General features: G+C 39.4%; 1 protein-coding gene and 1 non-coding gene across 2 annotated transcripts in view; both read left to right on the top strand.

The window, feature by feature from the left end:
* RNF149 (ring finger protein 149) overlaps positions 1-22,369 on the top strand; it is a 38,911-nt gene that overhangs the window by 14,362 nt on the left and 2,180 nt on the right. Inside the window, exons 4-7 of the mRNA XM_021680357.2 lie at positions 2,552-2,634; positions 4,781-4,877; positions 8,701-8,896; positions 18,410-20,684. Coding sequence (XP_021536032.1) covers positions 2,552-2,634; positions 4,781-4,877; positions 8,701-8,896; positions 18,410-18,453 — 420 coding nt within the window. The 3' untranslated portion in view covers positions 18,454-20,684. The remainder of the gene's footprint in view (positions 1-2,551; positions 2,635-4,780; positions 4,878-8,700; positions 8,897-18,409; positions 20,685-22,369) is intronic.
* Positions 20,759-20,873, top strand: LOC123326123. The gene has a single exon (XR_006540902.1). It is a non-coding gene; the product is annotated as a small nucleolar RNA SNORD89 (small nucleolar RNA).

Raw genomic sequence — 22,369 nt, 5'->3', positions numbered from 1 at the left:
CTGGCTTCCATTCTTTCCCTAATGCCTTATACAGAAGTAACAGCTGAATTTTAATAGTTTGTGCAGTGTACTGGTTTCTTTCCATGCAAATGTACTGAACAGAAAGAGTAAAAGAAAACAAGCAAACAAAAAAAAGTTTCTCATGTCCTGGCTTGAGATTAGCACTTGATGTACAGATCACAGAGGGTCTTGGGGAGAGAGTCTCTAGTGAATGCCTGTGAGAAACTCTACATGCATTGCACATGGCCAGTCACTTGATAAGCATGTAGTTTTATGTTCCCCTTAGAATATGTCTTCTGCTCCACAGTAGGAAATCTCGGTCTATAAATAGGAGCAGAGACACTGGGTGTTATGCACAAACAATGAATCATGGAACACTACATCAAAAACTGATGATGTGGGCGCCTGGGTGGCTCAGACGGTTAAGCGTCTGCCTTCGGCTCAGGTCATGATCCCGGGGTCCTGGGATCGAGTCCCGCATCGGGCTCCCTGCTCCTTGGGAGCCTGCTTCTCCCTCTGCTGCTCTCTCTCTCTCTCTCTGTCTCTCATGAATAAATTAAAAAAAAAAAAAAAAAAACTGATGATGTAATGCATGGTAATTAACATAACAATAAAATTTAAAAAATAAATATGATAAGAGATTTATATGTATAATATACTGAATTGAGTCTTTGAGAACCTAAGTAAATTGATAGTATCCTCTTCCTGTACAGAGCATTTGGGTTTTTTGGGATTTTTAAAAAATTTCTTCATTTGAGAGAGAGCAAGAGCACAAGTGGAGAGGGGGAGGATTAGAGGGAGAGGGAGAAGAGACTCCTCACTGAGCAAGGAGCCGGACCCAGGGGGGATCCCAGGACCCCAGGATCATGACCTGAGCTGAAAGCAGACGCTTAACCAACGGAGCCACCCAGGCACCTCCAGAGCATTTCTTTATATAGAACATTTTTGAAAATGTGATCCTACTGTTTTTGAAAGTTGTCAAAATAATGGTTAAAAAAAGATCCCTAAATGGTTGGTGAGGTACATACGTGGATTTTTCTTTTCTTTTTTTTAATAAGTATCCTCTGCACCCCATATGGGGCTTGAACTTCTAAGCCTGAGACCAAGCATCACATGCTCCTTTGACCAAGCCAGCCAGGTGCCACACACATGGATTTTCTGATGATTTTGATTAAATTTGTACAGAAAAATTGTTGTGTTTTCTTAAATCTACATCTTGTCCAGTTCTAGAGACAGGTGTTTGGTTTCTAGTTTTTCTTTTCTTTAAGATTTTTATTTATTTATTTATTTACAGAGATAGAGAGCACAAGTAGGCAGAATGGCAGACAGAGGTAGGGAGAAGCAGGCTCTCTGCCAAGCAGGGAGCCCAATGCGGGGCTCGATCCCAGGACCCTGGGATCATGACCTGAGCCGAAGGCAGCCGCTTAACCGACTGAGCCACCCAGGCGCCCTGGTTTCTAGTTTTTCTTTTCTTATGGACTCATTCACAGTACTGTATAAGCTTACAGACCATTAGAGACTTTAAAAATTGTTTCATCAGTTTTGTATGGCATATGATAGATGATAATATTTACTTTAGCAACATACAATTTTTTAAGTGTTACAGAATTTTAATACAGTCTTTGATAACAATAATCAGTTTTTACTGCTTGCTTGCTAACAAGTGATATACATGGCTCAGTGTATTTTTAAAATAATTACATAAGGACAGGGTAGCTGTGTTCCCATTAAATACACTTGCTACTGTTGGAGCTACATGCAGACACTGACTGGTAGTTCTTGAATCCATCCCAGAATCAAAGAGAGTCTCACTGACCTGTCTTGGGTCAGATGACTGCTCTGGCTGTGCCTGCTTTGATGGGGTGAGGCCAGGTGATTCGATGGGGGTACCCAGGGGAATGGGGGAAAGGCTGACACCACCAAAAAGGTCGATGACCCATAGATTCTTAGCAGCAGTGGAAATTTTGTCACAAATTTTGCCAGGGACTACTTCCTCCCTGGCAAGTTTTATTTCTTTTTACCTTTGTTAATTTGAGAGATGAAAAACTAATTTATTTTAATCCGTAATTCTTTTATCACTAGTGAGGCGGAATATTTTCAGATATTTAGCCATTTGTGTTTTCTCATTTGCAAGTTGTAACTATGTTCTTTAGCAAATTCTAGTGAAAGTGCTCTTGTTTTTGTTTTTAATGATTCTAGAAACAAGTAGTTTATTGGATATTCTCTTTACAAGTTTTATATTTGAAAAATAATTTTTATTATAATAAAGTAGGCATTTGCATTTCTGCAACCCTTAAAACATGAACACTACCTTAGTATCAAAACTGTTCGTGCCTGATTATGTAATGACATTTTTTCCTTTTCAGCCAGATTCTTTAAATAATCTCTGGACAGTGGTAAGAAGTAAATACTGAGTAGAGACTGTGTTTAGCTTCTGGTTGTACCCTGGTAGTACAAAATTTGTCATTGTTTTACCCAGGACGTTGTGAGTTTTATCAAGATCGACCACGTAGCAAAGGATATAGTGAATTCTTTTCTTTCCTTTTTACAGGGAATTGATGTTGATGCTGAAAACTGTGCAGTGTGTATTGAAAATTTTAAAGTAAAGGACATTATCAGAATTCTGCCATGCAAGTATGTTTTTTTTTCCTTCCTAGGATGCTACAAATTACTGGATAAGCTTCAGGTTTCTGACAAGAGTGTTAATGTGTCTTTTATGATGTGAGGATCTTGTTATCATGTGATGATCTTGTGATCATCTCATCCTTTAGGAAGGAAGCTTTAAGCCTTCTAGGCTCCTGGATTATATTACTTTAAAATTGCTTAGGAGACCTCAGGCCCTAAGACAGACCCATTATAAATCTTTGCCATGGATTGGCTTTTAGTCTTAAGCAAGGCTTTATTAGAATCCTGAGAATTCCATCATACATTTAGCCATTCAAAACATACATTGTGTGGGAGCAAGGAAACTGAAGCATGACCGGTGAAGGACCCCAGGGGGAGGGCCAGAAATGGCTAGCAGAAAGTCAAGGAGGGTAGTGGTTTGCTATTATTTGCACCCTGGGTTTTAGTTCTTTTGGGGGTTCTGCAAAATAAATATTTTTCACTTTAGATACACTAGGGGCTTTGCTTTAGCAATGGGAAGTTGCGATTTCCTTTTTTTTTCTTTTTAATGGGATACTTTAATTAACTGATAACTGTTTAGAAGAATGGCTGTTATCAGAAGGGTGTATAAAAATTATACCGTGCTTTCAGTCTGATCAATTTTAATTATGCTTCCCACCATTAGAAGCAGGTCAGAAATTAATATGCAATTACGGTTTGCATATATATATATATATATATATATATGAGTACTCTATAGTAGATTAAGTTCTCAGTAATTCTATAGAGAAAACAAATGAATATCAGAATAACAAAAGTTTCCAGAATAAAGATAGCTAACTTCGGTCTACAGGCTTTTATTTGAGGTTGGTGGGTGGGTACTTAATGAATTGGAGTCAGTATATCCTGTGGAAAATTATTAAAATAGAAAAGAATTTTTATCTAGGATGGTTTAGGGCAAGTCTTTGTGACTTAAAAATGATGCTTGGGATGCAGCACAGATGAGCGGCCTTGAGGCTCACTTCCTTTGCAACACCAGATCTGTCCTGATGGCTAAGCTGGGTTTTGTGCTTGACCCTCACAAGCAGACATGTTGATTGTGCACATTTCCTGGTCTCCTGATCTGGGGTTTTTACTTAATTTCCCCTCATTTTCTCCCATGCTTTATTTAACAGATTTCCCAATAAAGCCAACATGTTTCCTTTGTGTTTTTGTAAAAATTATTCCTTTGGGTCAGTCAGTTTCAGTTTCAGTTTCAGTTTGAGGATGGAAAGGTCAGAAGATTAGCTAGGCTAGACTATGTTATGTAATTAAGTACTGTTATTTTTAACTGCACTAGCAGACTTCAGTATGAAGAAGAGATCTTCACATAACAGCATGAATAATGAACAGTTACTCAGTATTTACTGTGCCCAGCACTGCTGTGAGCACGTTACATATTTGCTGCTGAGAACAGCCTGCAGTGGAGGTGCAGAGGTTAAGCAACTAGATCAGAGTCCCAGCATCGCATCACACAGCTGGCATGGGAGCCATGGGTCCTGTACCCCCTCGGCCTGACTCCTCATCTCTATCCTGTGTGGAAAACAGATTCACCACATAGGAGGCAAAGCTAGCCGACTAAGACAAGTCAGTAAAAAGAAAATACATAGGGAATTGTTATTTCTTCTTTCTTCAATTCTGCAAGTTATTATTATAGAAGAACGTGGAATATACAAAAATATGTTAAGACAGAAAATAAGTGTTTTTTTTTTTTTAAGCCTAAAACCCAGAGATGATCCGTTTATATTTTGTTGTATTCCCATTTGATTCGTGTCCTGAACTTATGTAAGATACTCTCAGCTTATTATTATTAGTTGACTATTGGTTTACTTATGCCACATTTATTCCCAAACGGCTTTTAAGTAAGTTACAGATGCAAAGAAAAATACAGCCTACCATGAAGCGAAAATAAACCATGCTATTTTTGTGGCGTGAAGGGAAAATTTCCCTGTAAGTTCCAGATTCTGTTTAATGTGGAAAGTAGAATAGATAATTACATAGAGTAAGTGAATAGACTAGAATGTTGATTTGAAGTCGTTTAACTTGCACTGAGAAGATGAGTCAGTAGAATGTGTTGTTTCCTTTATAAGATATAAACATTTATTTTAAAAAATTAACACATACTTAATTTTTTTAGGCATATTTTTCATAGAATATGCATTGACCCATGGCTTTTGGATCACCGCACGTGTCCAATGTGTAAACTTGATGTCATCAAAGCCCTGGGATATTGGGTTTGTTACATTTTTGTTTATATTCAATCTCTGCCCCAGTTCTTCCTGAGTGATTCAATTTCATTACTGACCAGAGCCAAGAGGAATGGACTAAGTGCTCCTTCTAACGTCTTTGTGGTTCCCTGAAGAAATTTTCCTCTTGATTAAAAATGAATGTTTAAGACATTCCATAAAGTTAACTGCCTTTGTGATTATAGACTGATATGCTGTATGTTTCCCCCAGAGAGTTTGTAATTGCTTAGAGCGATATATTGGTATGCTGCCCTGTAGGATGTATACATACTCATCAGTTTCGTATGAACAAGAATTATCAAATCTTTGAAATGGAAGGAGCCTCATACATTTTCTGGCTCAAGATGCATATTTTACATATGAGGAAACTGAAGCCACACTTTTTGACACCAGGTCTCAGATTTCTGGGTTTGGAAATCAAATCCTGCTAGGGAGATTGATTCTGTGTGGTATTTGCTCCATCGGGTTGTGGTACTTAGGTGGTCGTAAGACCTTCCTCCGAAAACAAAGACATGAGGGCAGAGTGAAAGAGGGTGCTTCATAGTAGCCAGCCGTGTGCTGAGGGCCTACGTACATTATTATGTCATACCCTCATAGCCACTCTGGGAGGTAAGTACTGTTTCTCTCCCTGTTTTACTAATTAGGAACTTGAACTTAGAAAAGCCGAGTAAGTCACCAAAGGTCACACAGCTAGTTATTTGGGAATCTGCTTTCAGATACAGGTTTGCTTAATTCCTGGATACAAGCTTTTAACCAGTAGTCCCACCCAAAAGGGGAAGACGTAGAGGAAAAAAACCAGATTTTTCTAGATCATTATTTTTTTATTGTTTTTAGAGTTTTCGTATAATCAGTGTCTTAAAATATTCTTGATTAAATAGCAAATAGTTTTGAAATAATGATCTTACTACTTTAGAAGAAGTAATTTAAATATCACATACTTCTCTTATTGCTAAACCTAATTTTTTAGGGTTTTTTTTTATAGTATTTATGGTAGAGTTAGAAACCACAAGGAGTTTTTTCTGTGATAAGCATTTCATGCACCTTACAGCCCCAGTAACCCTCAAGGAGTCCTCTCATCTTCTAGCTTGGCGGGTCTTGGAAAGATAGTTGAGAGACTTCTGCCTTGATTACCACTGTAATTATCTATGAATTTGATTTTTCTATTTTTTTTTAAGGTTTATTTATTTATTTTAGAGTGTGCATGCATGCACGAGTTGGGGGTAGGGACAGAGGGAGAGAACCTTCAAGTAGACTCCCCACTGAGCTCAGAGCCCGACACAGGGCTCCATCTCACGACCCATGAGACATGACCTGAGCCGAAATCCAAAAGTCTAAAGGATGCTCAACCGACTGAGCCACCCAGGCACCCCTAAGAATTATATTTTTCAAGTGTGAGTTTCAGAATGCCCCCACCACAGGTACAGGAAAGGAGGAAGGTCAGCATTCAAGACCTCTTACCGAAAGAAAACTTACCTGCTTTGATGTCTAGAAAATTTGTCTTTCCTCTAGAATTTCTAACATTTATTTATAGTTTTTAATAATGATGGGTCTATTTAGCAGGGCATAACAGTGAATTTGAGACTTAGTGAACTGAGCCTGTGTTGTAGACACCCTTCCTGGGATTTTAAGCATTTTAAACAGTACAATACGAACTCAACAGATGTTTTTCTTGGCAAAGTTTTCCTTTTTCCTCTTCTTCTTCCTCTTTTCCTTCATTAGGTGCACACTGAAGCTCATTTTAAGTTACTTTCTTCATAGTCAGTAGTTTTAAACCTGCTTTTCATTTCTAGAAATTTTTGTAAGGGTATTTCACGAACATTAGCACTGAGATTAATCCTCATGAATTTTGTTTTTGGAACTACATCTACATATATGTATTTCATACATTAAAAATGAAGATTATTCTTTTTGCATCAGGTTGGATTACTTTGTTAGAATGTTAATTTCAGAAAGCTTGCCTATGACCCCAGGAAGTGTGATTTCTTTTTTATTTATTTATTTTTAAAGATTTTATTTATTTATTTGAGAGAGAATGAGAGAGAGAGAGCATGAGAGGGGGGAAGGGTCAGAGGGAGAAGCGGACTCCCTGCTGAGCAGGGAGCCTGATGCAGGACTTGATCCTGGGACTCCAGGATCATGACCTGAGCCAAAGGCAGTCACTTAACCAACTGAGCCACCCAGGCGCCCCATGATTTCTTTTTTGAAGAACAGAAACCTGTAGTAACTTTAAGTCAAACTCTAAGAAATTAGCTTGTCTTGCCCTTAGTTGTTTTACAATTTTTGACGAGTGTGCCATTTTCTTTAGTCCCTTTGCCCCTCCTGCATTGGGTTTTGTAGACAGTGATGATACACTGTCCTGTGGCAACTAGTTCTCGCTCCCAAGGAAACAGCTGTGGTCAGAGGGCTGCCATCAGTCCTTCATGTGGACTTGAGAGGTGGTCCTTGCGTTGGCAGCTACAACCTTCTCGATGTGCCATTTGTCACTGTTGTTTTCATTCATTCAGCAAGCATGTATCAAAGGAGTGCTCTCTCAGGTGCTAGATTGGACCTTGACTTGGGGAGACAAAGATGAGTAAGATACAGCCCTTCTGGTTGTGGACTTTCACTTTCTGGACTGTGGGGGCCAGGGCATACACCCACACACAACGCTGCAAAGGAGGTATGTTGAAGTGCTGAGGAGCACAGAGAAAGGAGGAATTTACTCCGCCAGGTGGAGTGGGACGATAAGAGGGTGGTTTTTTAAGAGGGGAGTCTGAGCTGGGTGTTAAAGGATTTGCCTGACAGATCAGTATATTGCAGATGAGGGTGTGACCATGGGGGCTTTGAGACTGGCAGGTGGTTAAGTTTGGTGGGTATTTTGGTAACTATCTGGGAAAACAGATGAGGGTGGGCTGGGTGGGAGTTTGGACAGTATGGCAACTCCGTAGGATTTGTGGCTTGGTGTGTCCAGAGTCTGTTCTGAGGGTGTTCAGTTACTTACCAGTGAGAAGGAAGCAGTGTAGCATGTGGTTCGGGAAGAGGGCGGTTCTAGAACTGGGTGGAGCGGCAGTGGGAGGAGCAGGCCCGCTGAGGTGGAGGAGGAGGGAGGTGGAGCCAGCACCATGTTCTCACGTGAAGCTCAGTCTCACTGTAAACCCGCAGCCCCCGCTCCTTTACTAGGTGACCTCACCAGTGGTTTCCTCTCTCACAGCATGGCTCTGACTCTGGCATTAATCAGAAAGGTATCTGGATAAACCTCTCTTTGAGACTGGGCTGTCACTTTCCTTATCCTATTTTTTTCTTTGACGCAGCAAATGGGGGAGCTGGAGGTGCACTGACAGCCGACAGACTGTCTTTAGGGAGCCACAACTGATTCTTTTTAAGTGAATCAAATGCAGTCTGAAGCCCTCTGTTGTCAGACACTGTGTTCTTCCAAAACCCTGGTACCCGCAGTAAGACAGTAGGGCAGTTAGAGGCATTAATTCAAGCTCACGGCCACAGCCAGGCTGATTTGCACCCTCTGTCCAGGAAGTGAGGAAAGCGTGTCTCCGACAAAGTTTCACTTACTGTCAGTAAAGAGCTTAAAAGGTGGCATTGCTTGCATCAAGGGGAAAAGTGGTTTTTCAAATGCACAGTGTTTAGCTCTTGGAAAGCAGCTTACTGAGAAGTAATTCATTTTCTGATGTTGCTAAATGAAGAAGACATTAGTGTTCTTGCCATATTCTGTGTATAAAAGTAAATACTTTGTAGGAATTGTGAGTAATGATCATGAAATGATAGATAAGCTTTGATTGTGTTACTCAGACAAGGTATTTTCTTTTATTCTCTCAAGGGAGAGCTTGAGGATGTGCAGGAGATGCCTACTCCAGAACCTCCCCTTGGGAGTGTTTTGGCTGCAAATTTGAGTATTACTTTACAAGATGACAGAAGTGAGGGGAGCAATTTACCATCGGCTTCCACTAGTGATTCTGCACCACAGTGTGATGCCAGTTTCAAAGACGATGCAGGTGAAAACACAGCCTTACTAGGTAAGTGCCTTGCAAGTCATAAAATGATGTTAGCAGTTGGGGAAAAAAATGCAGAAAAGCATAAAGGAAAAATGAAAACCATAATCCCACACCTGCAAATACCATTTCAACATTTTGATAAATACCTTTTCAGATGTTTTTCAGTGTTTAAGGATGGGGAGCATATCATTTATGTGCTGTTAGGTAACCTGTTTTTCCTCTTAATGTGTGAAGCTCTCTCTGTGGTGGGTGTGTGATTCTGTGTGGTACGTAGTGTTACAACTCCAGTTTACTAGAATTTCTTTAAACTGCACCCTTTTGGTGGACTTTAACACTTTGAAATCATTATGTGTATACCTTTACCACTTGTCTGATTGCTTCTTGTCATTCTGAGGGATGAAATAGAGTGAATTGCATTTTTTTTTATTACCGATAGGATTACCTTTTCATATTTCTGGTCATTTTTATTCTCTTAAGAGTTGCCTGTTTCATGTGTACCTTGTTTTGCTCCAGAGAAACTAATTTTATCATGTTGCTTCTAAGAGCTCTTTGGTATTTGTCATCTGTATTGTATATTTCTCCCCCAATTTCGGTATCATTTGGTTGATGTATTTTGTTTTTGTTTTTTTAATTAATTTTTTTTTTGATGTACTGTTCCATGATTCATTGTTTGCATATAACACCCAGTGCTCCATGCAGTACGTGCCCTCCTCAATACCCATCACCAGGCTAACCCATTCCCCCATCCCCTCCCCTCTAGAACCCTCATTTTGTTTCTCAGAGTCCACAGTCTCTCATGGTTCGTCTCCCCCTCCGATTTTCCCCCCTTCATTTTTCCCTTCCTGCTATCTTCTTTTTTTTTTTTTTAACATATATTACTTGTTTCAGAGGTACAGATCTGTGATTCATCAGTCCTACACAATTCACAGTGCCCACCACAGCACACACCCTCCCCAATGTCCATCACCCAGCCACCCCATCCCTCCCACCCCCACCACTCCAGCAACCCTCAGTTTGTTTCCTGAGATTAAGAATTCCTCATATTAGGACACCTGGGTGGCTCAGTCGGTTAAGCGGCTGCCTTCGGCCTGGGTCATGATCCCGGGGTCCTGGGATCGAGTCCTGCATCTGCTCCTTGCTTGGCAGGGAGCCTGCTTCTCCCTCTCTTTCCCTCTGCTTGTGTTCTCTCTGTCAAATAAATAAAATCTTTAAAAAAAAAAAAAAAAGAATTACTCATATCAGTGAGATCATATGATACATGTCTTTCTCTGATTGACTTATTTCGCTTAGCGTAATACCCTCTAGTTCCATCCACATCATTGCAAATGGCAAGATTCCTTTTTTGATGGCTGCATAATATTCCATTGTATATATATACCACTTCTTCTTTATCCATTCATCTGTTGATGGACATCTCGGCTCTTTCCATAGTTTGGCTATTGTGGATATTGCTGTTATAAACATCGGGGTGCACGTACCCCTTTGGATCACTACATTTGTATCTTTGGGGTAAATACCCAGTAGTGCAATTGCTGGATCGTGCAGTAGCTCTATTTTCAACTTTTTGAGGAACCTCCATACTGTTTTCCAGAGTGGCTGCACCAGCTTGCATTCCCACCAACAGTGGAGGAGGGTTCCCCTTTCTCCACATCCCTGCCAACATCTGTCGTTTCCTGGCTTGTTAATTTTAGCCATTCTGATTGGTGTGAAGTGATATCTCATTGAGGTTTTGATTTGGATTTCCCTGATGCCGAGCGATGTTGAGCACTTTTTCATGTGTCTGTTAGCCATTTGGATGTCTTCTTTGGGAAAATGTCTGTTCATGTCTTCTGTCCGTTTCTTGATTGGATTCTTTGTTCTTTGGGTGTTGAGTTTGAGAAATTCTTTATGGATTTTGGATACTAGCCCTTTATCTGATATGTCATTTGCAAGTATCTTCTCCCATTCTGTTGGTTGTCTTTTGGTTTTGTTGACTGTTTCCTTTGCTGTGCAAAAGCTTTTTATCTTGATGAAGTCCCAATAGTTCATTTTTGCCCTTGCTTCCCTTGCCTTTGGCGATGTTTCTAGGAAGAAGTTGCTGCGGCTGACGTCGAAGAGGTTGCTGCCTGTGTTCTTCTTTAGGATTTTGATGGACTCCTGTCTCACATTTAGGTCTTTCATCCATTTTGAGTCTATTTTTGTGTGTGGTGTAAGGAAATGGTCCACTTTCATTCTTCTGCACATGGCTGTCCAATTTTCCCAACACCATTTGTTGAAGAGACTGTCTTTTTTCCATTGGACATTCTTTCCTGCTTTGTCGAAGATTAGTTGACCATAGAGTTGAGGGTCCATTTCTGGGCTCTCTCTTCTGTTCCATTGATCTGTGTGTCTGTTTTTGTGCCAGTACCATCCTGTCTTGATGATTACAGCTTTGTAATAGAGCTGGAAGTCCAGAATTGTGATGCTGCCAGCTTTGCTTTTCTTTTTCAACATTCCTCTGGCCATTCAGGGTCTTTTCTGGTTCCATACAAATTTTAGGATTATTTGTTCCATTTCTTTGAAAAAAGTGGATGGTATTTTGATAGGGATTGCATTAAATGTGTAGATTGCTCTAGGTAGCATTGACATCTTCACAATATTTATTCTTCCAGTCCATGAGCATGGAATGTTTTTCCATTTCTTTGTGTCTTCCTCCATTTCTTTCATGAGTATTTTATAGTTTTCTAAGTACAGATTCTTTGCCTCTTTGGTTAGATTTATTCCTAGGTACCTTATGGTTTTGGATGCAGTTGGAAATGGGATTGACTCCTTCATTTCTCTTTTGTCTTGTTGGTGTATAGGAATGCCACTGATTTCTGTGCATTGATTTTATATCCTGCCACTTTACTGAATTTCTCTATGAGTTCTAGCAGTTTTGGGGCGGAGTCTTTTGGGTTTTCCACATAAAGTATCATATCATCTTGAAGAGTGAGGGTTTGACTACTTTTTTGCCGATTTGGATGCCTTTTATTTCTTTTTGTTGTCTGATTGCTGTGGCTAGGACTTCTAGAACTATGTTGAATAGCAGTGGTGATAGTGGACATCCCTGCCGTGTTCCTGACCTTAGGGGAAAACTCTCAGTTTTTCCTCATTGAGAATGATATTTGCTGTGGGTTTTTCATAGATGGCTCTTATGGTATTGAGGTGTGTACCCTCTGTCCCTATGCTCTGAAAAGTTTTAATCAAGAAAGGATGCTGTACTTTGTCAAATGCTTTTTCTGCATCTATTGAGAGGATCATATGGTTCTTGTTCTTTCTTTTATTAATGTATTGTATCACATTGATTGATTTGTGGATGTTGAACCAACCTTGCAGCCCAGGAATAAATCCTGCTTGGTCGTGGTGAATAATCCTTTTTATGTACTCTTGGATCCTATTGGCTAGTATTTTGGTGAGAATTTTTGCATCCATGTTCATCAGGGATATTGGTCTGTAATTCTCCTTTTTGATGGGATCTTTGTCTGATTTTGGGATCAAGGTAATGGTGGCCTCATAAAATGAGTTTGGAAGTTTTCCTTCCATTTCTATTTTTTGGAACAGTTTCAGAAGAATAGGTATTAATTCTTCTTGAAATGTTCAGTCGAATTCCCCTGGGAAGCCATCTGGCCCTGGGTTCTTGTTTGTTGGGAGATTTTTGATGACTGCTTCAATTTCCTTAGTGGTTATAGGTCTGTTCAGGTTTTCTGTTTCTTCCTGGTTCAGTTTTAGTAGTTTATACATCTCTAGGAATGCATCTATTTCTTCCAGATTATCTAATTTGCTGGCATATAGTTGCTCATAATATGTTCTTATAATTGTTTGTATTTCTTTGGTGTTGGTTGTGATCTCTCCTCTTTCATTCATGATTTTGTTGATTTGGGTCATTTCTCTTTTCTTTTTGATAAGTCTGGCCACGGGTTTATCAATCTTGTTAATTCAAAGAACTAGCTCCTAGTTTTGTTGATCTGTTCTACTGTTCTTTTGGTTTTTATTTCATTGATTTCTGCTCTGATCTTTATTAATTCTCTTCTCCTGCTGGATTTAGGCTTTATTTGCTGTTCTTTCTCCGGCTCCTTTAGGTGTAGGGTTAGGTTGTGTATTTGAGACCTTTCTTGTTTCTTGAGAAAGACTTGTATTGCTATATACTTTCCTTTTAGGAGCGCCTTTCCTGCATCCCAGAGATCTTGAACAGTTGTGTTTTCATTTTCATTCGTTTTCATGAATTTTTTTAATTCTTCTTTAGTGTCCTGGTTGACCCATTCATTCTTTAGTAGGATGCTCTTTAGCCTCCATGTATTTGAGTTCTTTCCAACTTTCCTCTTGTGATTGAGTTCTAGTTTCAAAGCATTGTGGTCCGAAAATAGGCAGGGAATGATCCCAGTCTTTTGGTACTGGTTGAGACCTGATTTGTGACCTAGGATGTGATCTATTCTGGAGAATGTTCCATGTGCACTAGAGAAGAATGTATATTCCATTGCTTTGGGATGGAATGTTCTGAATATATCTGTGAAGTCCATTTGGTCCAGTGTGTCATTTAAAGTCTTTATTTCCTTTTTGATCTTTTGCTTAGATGATCTGTCCATTTCAGTGAGGGGGTGTTAAAGTCCCCTGCTATTATTATATTGTCAATGTGTTTCTTTGATTTTGTTATTAATTGGTTTATATAATTGGCTGCTCCCATTTTAGGGGCATAAATATTTACAATTGTTAGATCTTCTTGTTGGATAGACCCTTTAAGTAGGATATAGTGTCCTTCCTCATCTCTTATAGTCTTTGGTTTAAAATCTAATTTGTCTGATATAAGGATTGCCACCCCAGCTTTCTTTTGATGTCCATTAGCATGGTAAATGGCTTTCCACCCCCTCACGTTCAATCTGGAGGTGTCTTTGGGTCTAAAATGAGTCTCTTGCAGACAGCATACCGATGTGTCTTGTTTTTTTATCCAGTCTGAAAGCCTGTGTCTTTTGATTGGGGGCATTTAGCCCATTTACATTCAGGGAAACTATTGAACAATATGAATTTAGTGCCATTGTTGCCTGTAAGGTGACTGTTACTGTATATTGTCTGTGTTCCTTTCTGGTCTATGTTATTTTTAGGCTCTCTCTTTGCTTAGAGGACCCCTTTCAGTATTTCTAGTAGGGCTGGTTTCGTGTTTGCAAATTCTTTTATTTTTTGTTTGTCCTGGAAGCTTTTTATCTTTCCTTCTCCATCTTGTCATTTTGTCCAGAGGAGAATAGATGAATCAGAGAACAAAATGCTAACAGGGTAACAACGTTCCCAGAAAAATATACACTAAACAAATCAGAAGAGACCCAAAACCGGGGGAAAAGAAAGGGAAAGAAAGAAAAAAGAAAAAAAGGTTATGATCAGATATGATCAGGCTGGTGAATAGATCAGTGCCACACACTAGATTTTGGGTGTATTTTGGTCTGTTAGAAGAAATTGCCTCCCAAAATTTTAAAGAAAGAAGAACTTATATATGTATAAAAATAAGGGTAAATACAATGAAGGGATGGAATATGACTGTAAAGATGAAAATTATAAAAGGTTTTATAAAAGGAATTGATAAGTTGGTTGAAAAAAGAAAGAAGAGAAATTAAAAAAAAAAAATGTGATCAGGCAGGAGACTAGAACAAAGCCATACACTAGAGATTTAGGGTATATTTTGGTCTGTTAGAAGAAACTGTATCCCAAAATTTTAAAGAGAGAACAACTTATATATATACCAAAAATAAGGTTAACTATGGGATAGAATATGACTCTAAAAATGAAAAATAAGATTTTAAAAAAAGAGATTGATAAGATGTTGGTTGAAAAAGGGAAAAAGAAAAATTCAAAAAACAATAGAAAAAGAAAATTAAAAAGATTAACTTTGAAAGACTAAAGAACCATGGTAAAAAAGCCATGAATTCTATGTGCAGTATTGCCCTAGCGCTGGAGTTCTGCCGTTCTCATTGATCGGTAAACTTGGTCTTGGCTGGCTGTTCTTGCTGATCTTCTGGGGGAGGGGCCTGTTGCCGTGATTCCCAAATGTCTTTGCCAGAGGCGGAATTGCCCCGCCCTTGCCTGTCCGGGCTAAGCAATCTGCTCGGGTTTGCTCTCGGGAGCCTTTGTTCCCTGCAAGCTTTCCGTAGAGCTTTGGAGGACGAGTGTGGAATTGGCAGCCTCCCAGTCTCTGCCCCGGAGGAACCCAGAACTCGGGGCCCTGCTCCTCAGTGAGCCCCCAGAGAAAAGCAGTCACTCACTCCCGTCTCCGCTCGTCTCCGGCTGCACTCCGTGCTCACCTGGCCTGTGACCACGCGTTTCCATCTCTGGCACCCGACCCCAGGTGGAGTCTCCGAAACCCAGCAGAGTCCCGCACCACTCCTCCCCAGGGGAGGAAGAGGAGTCTCCCCGGATCTGCCACTTGTTGGGTCCCTGCTGGAGGAGCAGGGGCCCGACTGTGCCGCGGATCACGGTTTATGGCAACCCTGAGCTAAGAGCCCACTCCTCGGCTCTGTCTCTGCAGCCGGCTTCCCCACTCCAATACCTGGGAGCTCTGTCGCACTCAGGCACTCCCGGTCTTTCTGTGACCCTGAGGGTCCTGAGACCACACTGTCCCAGCGAGGGCTCCACCCCCCACTTAGCCACTGGAGCGACGTCCCTCAGCAGAGCCGACTTCTAAACGTTCCGATTTTGTGCTCCGGGGCTCTATCACTTGCCAGAAGCGGCCGACGGAGACTCCCTCCCCCGCCGTCTGTCCTCCCGAATATCGCCTCAGATTCACTTCTCCGCACGTCCTACCTTCCAGAAAGTGTTTGCTTTTCTGTTCAGAGAGTTGCTGCTATTCTTTTCTTCGATCTCCTGTTGAGTTCGTAGGTGTTCAGAATGGTTTGATCCCTATCCAGCTGAATTCCTGGGACCAGACGAAATTTAGGTCTCCTACTCCTCTGCCATCTTGCTTCTCCTGGTTGATGTATTTTGTAAGCAGAAATGTGTCATTTTTCTCTAGTCCAACATATTCTCTCACAATACTGCCTTTGATAGCATGCTAACTTTGGAAGGTTTTCCTTATCTCAGAATCTAAGTATATTAACCCGTATCTTGCTAATATTTGTGGGTTTGTATTTCATTACCTTTAAATCTTTAATCCATATGGTTTAAGAGAAGATTTAACCTATTTTTCGCCAAAGTTTAACCAGTTGTCCCAACATTTAGTGAATTATAATTATTTTAGTGACTAATAATTTAGTGAATAATAATTATGAATACATTTTGATATTGGCAAGGCAAATCCCTTCATCTTGAATTAAAAAAAATCTGACTATTCTGCATTTTCTAAAAAAAAAATAATCATATTATTTGCCAAGTGAAAGAAAAATCCCATTAGAATTTTTATTATAATCAAATAAATTTACATATTATTTTAACTGGGAAGAATTGATGCTTCTGGGGCGCCTGGGTGGCTCAGTTGGTTAAGTGACTGCCTTCGGCTCAGGTCATGATCCTGGAGTCCCGGGATCGAGTCCCGCATCGGGCTCCCTGCTTGGCAGGGAGTCTGCTTCTCCCTCTGCCCCTCCCCCCTCTCATGTGCTCTCTCTCTCTCATTCTCTCTGTCTCAAATAAATAAATAAAATCTTTAAAAAAAAAAAAGAATTGATGCTTCTAATTTTGAATTTTGCCATACGGGAAGAGGACACATACTTTCCAAATTAGTGATATTCAAACTGAATTAGTTTTGTGTTTGACATGTTTAAGATCTGTGAGGCAAAGATAGCTGGAAGTATTAGAACTTAGGTTTTAAACTGGTATCAGAGGGAAAAGACCACATTGTGGAAGAGAAGGGGAGCATCCATTTCAGAGCATTAGAAGGTGGGAAGGGCATTCTCCTAACTAGCTCCCTGGCCTCCTGCTGGGATTGAACCACCTCAGGGATTCCATCAAATTGAGCCCAAGTGCATGCCAGTGTAATTTTTGGCCATTGCCTTCAGTCTCCAGAAAAGAAACTAAATTTCCTTTCTGTAGTACTTGACTACCCTTGAGATAATTAAAAACTGGTAAAGACTCTTATCCTGACTAAATGTCCTTCAAAAGCAGTCCCCCATGTTTTCCTGCATTCTTGTTACCTGTCGTACATTAGTTGATCAGCATCTCTCCCCTCTCAGAACTAAGATGATATCATGTGAAATAGTGCATAGAAATAAAGGTGGGAAAAGAAGCTAGGTTATAAAACAACAGAATGTTAGATGCCTTCTGACGAAGCTGGGCCCTATCCCCGTACCTCCGTGTGTGTGTGTGTGTGTGTGTGTGTGTGTGTGTGTGTGCGCGCGCGCGCATGCGCGCACGCGTACGCTGGGTCCTATCCCCATACCTCTGTGTGTGTGTGTGTGTGTGCACGTGCACACACACACACTTGGTTTATATTTTCTTTTTTTGTCCTTTTTTTTCCCTTAAATTTCCAAGTATTTGTTCACCAGTAAGTTGACAGGTAATTTAAATGATAATGTTCTTTCTACTTTATCACTGTACCAATATAATTTGAGAAATATTAAATTAGAGAAATCAGTTTTTTTAAGCAGACATTAGTACTTCCAGAATAAAATGTGGCTTCACTTAAAGTTGAGAAAACAGGGCGCCTGGGTGGCTCAGTTGGTTAAGCAACTGCCTTTGGCTCAGGTCATGATCCTGGAGTCCCGGGATCGAGTCCCGCATCGGGCTCCCTGCTCAGCAGGGAGTCTGCTTCTCCCTCTGACCCTCCTCCCTCTCATGCTCTCTGTCTCTCATTCTCTCTCTCTCAAATAAATAAATAAAATCTTTAAAAAAAAAAAAAAGTTGAGAAAACACTTACTGGGCTCTTAGGAGCAACTAGAAATAAAACATGGAAGTTATTAATGGTAGACTACTCACCAGAGAGTATTTCCCTGGTGAGTGCTCCTTCTGTTGTCCAGTTGACCTTGGCTCTGACTGTAGGTGAGTTCAGATATTCAGTTCTGTATTTAAGGAAGTATTCTATTATTGTAAGAAACCTTTGTGCTGAAATTATTTTGTGCTACTCTTCCTCGTAATACCAGTCTGTCTGGTGTTGAATACCTATTGCTCTTCCAAGATAGCTTAACCTCTCTGTGCCTATGTTTAATCATCTGTAAAATGAGCATAATAACATTGGGTCACATACATAATCGAGTAAATGTTCGCGGTTTTCATGGGCAGTGACGCTGACCCCATCATCATGGTCATTGTCATAGCTCTCTGGTTTACTTTTAAAAACATACCTTAATACCACCAACTAAGACTGTCTTTTCTTTATAGTCCCATGCTAATCAGAGTAATGTTGGTTAGGCTAATACTAGAAAACCTCTCATACCATATATGTGAGGAAGATGTTTGTATATTTTTCATGACTTAATGGAATGGGTTGCCATTTTTACATGTAAGTTTTATTTAAATTTTTCTGTTATTTGTTTCTTGAATTATAGCCTCTAAGTGGTCACAGTGTTTATGTAATTAAAATTTAGAGTATGCTAAGTGACTAACATTGGTTTTGTTGCTTCGTCGTAGAAACGGGCAGGAGTGACCTTCAACGTGGAGAACCCATCTCCTAGCGCACATCCTGATGACCACATCATGGACAGAGCTTTGGCTTGAATTAAAGGACTTTTTTTTTTTTTTTAACTTCAGCACATAGTTTGTATATTTGAAAATAATGTACATTCTTTTACCTTTCGGGTTCTGATTTGATATACAAAGGGCTAAGATATTTTATTCTTAAAGAGACATTTTGAATAGTCGTAATATATTTATCTACTAAAATATATCATTTATGATAAACAGTATGTTGCTTTGGACTATTACAGAGACCACTAGGAAGGCACTCTAAAGGGGACAGGTGGCGGTGTTTCTGAATAGTAGACTAGCTGCTACAGTACTGTAAAAACAGGATTAATTTTGTTTCTCAAGGATCTTTAGACTGAGCAACTGAATTTAGACTAGTAGAAATGGAATTGTATAATTCAGTGATCTCGAGTTTTCCCTGGAGGAAAGACTTTTCTAGAACATTAAACCTGTGAATGAGATGGGAGAAATCTATAGCTTTCTTGAACCTCCATGTCATCATCTAGAGACTTTGAAACCTAAGAAGACTTCTTAATTGTTTTCTCTTCGGAATTATAGGAAAAGCACTAGATGACTTTAGGATTTGCATTTTTCCTTTTTAATTCCTAATTTCATTTGACACCTTAAAGGAGAGGGAAATTTATCCATTTTTTTCTACAAATAAAGGAAGCTAAGATTCTGCATCACACATGAGCAATAAATTTTTCATTGCCTTAAGGAAATTGAGTAGGCAGACTTTTTTTTTGTAAATGATGAATGTGTTGGTTCCAACTACAATTTAATCTTTACAATTAAAAAGGTGATAGATGGAGAATTTTGATTGTCATTGTTACAAAATAAGCAACCAGTTTTCCTGATTGATTTAAAGCAGACATAATGGTCATGACCTTGTGTCATCATCTATCCTTTTTAAAATCTTGGCTGTTCTTATAGGTCAAAGGATCAGGTTAATGTAAAGCTTTTGGTGACCGTGCTCTTAAGTTTTCTAAAATGATTAAGCATACACATACTCTTCTCTCCCTTCTTGTAGGTGGAGGTTGAGGAGGGTGAGGGAAAGTTATTTCTTAACTTGAAATTGTTGTCCTTTGTTGCTTCTAAGCTAGTTGCTGTGTATATCTTTATTTTGTGAGTAAAAATAAATGTCTATTGAGAAAAATAGAATTTTAAAAAATTTAAAGAATTTATTCTTACAGCTGCATCTAAATTGTGTATAGCTTATTTTTTTCAAACTATTTGTTGCACCTGGATTCTAGCCACTCATAGTGAAACACTTGGTGAGTTTTACTTTACCTTTTTTTTTTTTTTTTCCACTTTACTGAAGTAAACTCTGGCCAGATTCAGTATGAGGGGCTACTGAAACAAAATTTGTTTTACTTTGAGCTCTCATGTTAACAGCCTCAAAGTAGGTTTCCATAATAGCCATTATCTTTGAAATCTGCCTTCTGTGGTTCTTTGAGAATAGGAGAGTATGTCCTTGATTCTGTACCAAGTAGATTTTTGTGCTCTTTGTATTTTAAGATACATACTTGGGAGAAATACTTTAATAATTCTTTACAGTATCCATTGAAGCAGACTTTTAAAAAGAATGCTATGACAGATCAAGGTAAATTGTTTTTGATAATTACAGAAGTGTGATTTCTTAATTAGCAGCTATCAGACATAGCTTTCCTTAATTAAAAAGTTTGAACACTAAACTATAAATAGAAGAGATTGGAAGAATTGTAGTGGTCTGGTCTCATCTCTAGAAACATGTCTTCCATAGCAGAGAAAGGCATTATCAAGAGAAAATAGAAAACTGCAACACTTTGAAAGTTTCCTTTGCTTTTTTTTTTTTAGATAGAAATAAATATGATAGAGAAGGGTCAAATATTAGCGGAATTTTTGCTGAGACATAAAATTGATGAAATGCTACTCAGAATAATGGGGAATGTAAGGAAGGAAGAGTAAACCAGAGAGGTTTGGTTAAGGTTAGTCATACTACTTATGGCAGTTGTCATTTTCCTTCTAACAACTGTCATAAGAGCCATTTGTTTACAAATAGTGTAGAAACAATATATATATTTTTAACTCTCAAAGTCACAGGCGGTGTGTGAAGGAAGCAATTTGGCCCTGAACTTCACTTGAAGCACTCTGTCGTCCGCTGCCTGCTGGTGCTGCTTCTGGGTTTCCCACCAGAAAACCACAAAGGCCAGGAGAGACAAAAACACAGCACCTTCGGCAGGTAAACCTTGCTTGCTGACTTTTTGGGGATCTTCAGTATATAAAACCTTTCCTGAGAGATTGTTCCCTGCAGTCACTGAGGAATGATGACAATAAAAGGCCGAATTGCAGTGTGCCCATCAGCAGTTTGCTCTCTGTGGGGTGCACAATGACAAAATCTCCTGAAGCGAACCACTGGTCTGACCTCAGTAACATCAGGATTGAAGCTTTGCACTTGGGCCGGCTTTCCAGGAGGGGTCTTCCCAAAAAGAGCTCAGATCTTTTTAAGAAAAAATAATCAGTGAATCTGAGACATCGGGCCTTAAATGAGTAGTAAATACCTTTCTAGATAGTTTACGGTATACTTGCTGAATCAAGGACTGCTAGAACCATAAAACAATAATAGACTTTCAAGAACAGGTGTGTTCCCACTTGACTGAAATACCTAGTGTAACCAAATTCCCCAAGAGGATAGCTTAATTGGCAAGTCTCTTTTGAGAACATTAAAGTTTATTTGCTCAGTGAAAGCTGAGATTAAGTCAGTATGTGTATGTTACTAACTAGAACTTGAGGTAATTACATGTTTGGTCAAAAGCAGTTTCTTTGAGCTCAGCGCAAACCCTGTTTTGTGATTTACAAAGCACAGGGTGCTGGCCTGAACCAAAGTGAGTCTTGTGTGTAACATACGCTGTGCTTCTGTGATGCAACAACCAATTAGAAAAGCCACCTACGCCTTTCCCAGTTAATTTTGGTTTTTGAAGTTTTAAAAAGACAAGCATTTCACTTTAAAAATGCTAACGTGTAATCCTAGTTACTAAAGTGAAATTTCTATAATGTCCTTATCAGCCATGCAGCTAGAGATTTGCCCTTATCCTAAGAGCAAAGTATAAAATAAGTTATAAATTGAAAAAGGTATGTGCATCACATTAATTTAGGAATAAAAGTCAGTGCCTTCTTTTTGTTGAGGTGTAAGCTTGTATATTATGGGCTGAGAAACCTGTGAATCCCAGTACTTACTGTGGGTTTGACTACATAGGTATTGGATCCCAGGATTGTGCTTTTGGAAGCATCTTAAGGGATTTCCCGATTAGAACAGTAGTGATTGCATAAAAAGAACAGATTAAAGTGAAACCAGCAAAATGTTCTTCCCATGCATTAATTTCCCAGATATCCTTAAAATGTTCTCTTAAAGTGCTATTACTCAAAGTATTTAAAACAGGTACATGAGGAACGCCTGGGTGGCTCAGTTGGTTAAGTGTCCAATTCTTGAGCTCAGCTCAGGTCTCAGTCTCAAAGTTGTAAGTTCAAGCCCCATGTTGGGCTCCACACCAGGTGTGGAGCCTACTTTAAAAAAAATTTTTTTTAAATAGATACGGGATCCATTGTTCTTCCTGGGAATCTGAATCATTACAGAATGTATTAAGTAGTGGTACATGCTGCTTAAAAAGTTTGACTCTTGATTTCAGCTCAGGTCATGATCTCAGGGTGTGAAATCTAGCCCCATGCTGGGCTCCCTGTTCAGCGGGGAGTCTGCGTAAGACTTTCTTTCCCTCCCCTGCTCTCTCTCTGAAAATAAATCTTCAAAGAAAAAAAAAAATTGTGAAAATGTGTACTGTGTAAGGTAAGTGATAACCATTTCTTTAAAGTTGTTTAAATGTGTAAACATTGTTAAAGAGAATTATTTGAAATAGTTATAGCTTAGGATCC

The sequence above is a fragment of the Neomonachus schauinslandi genome, chromosome 10, assembly GCF_002201575.2.
Source record: "Neomonachus schauinslandi chromosome 10, ASM220157v2, whole genome shotgun sequence".
In the NCBI taxonomy this organism is placed as follows: Eukaryota; Metazoa; Chordata; class Mammalia; order Carnivora; family Phocidae; genus Neomonachus; species Neomonachus schauinslandi.
The sequence above is the reverse complement of the archived record's forward strand: the minus strand, read 5'-3'. Positions and strand labels throughout refer to the sequence as shown.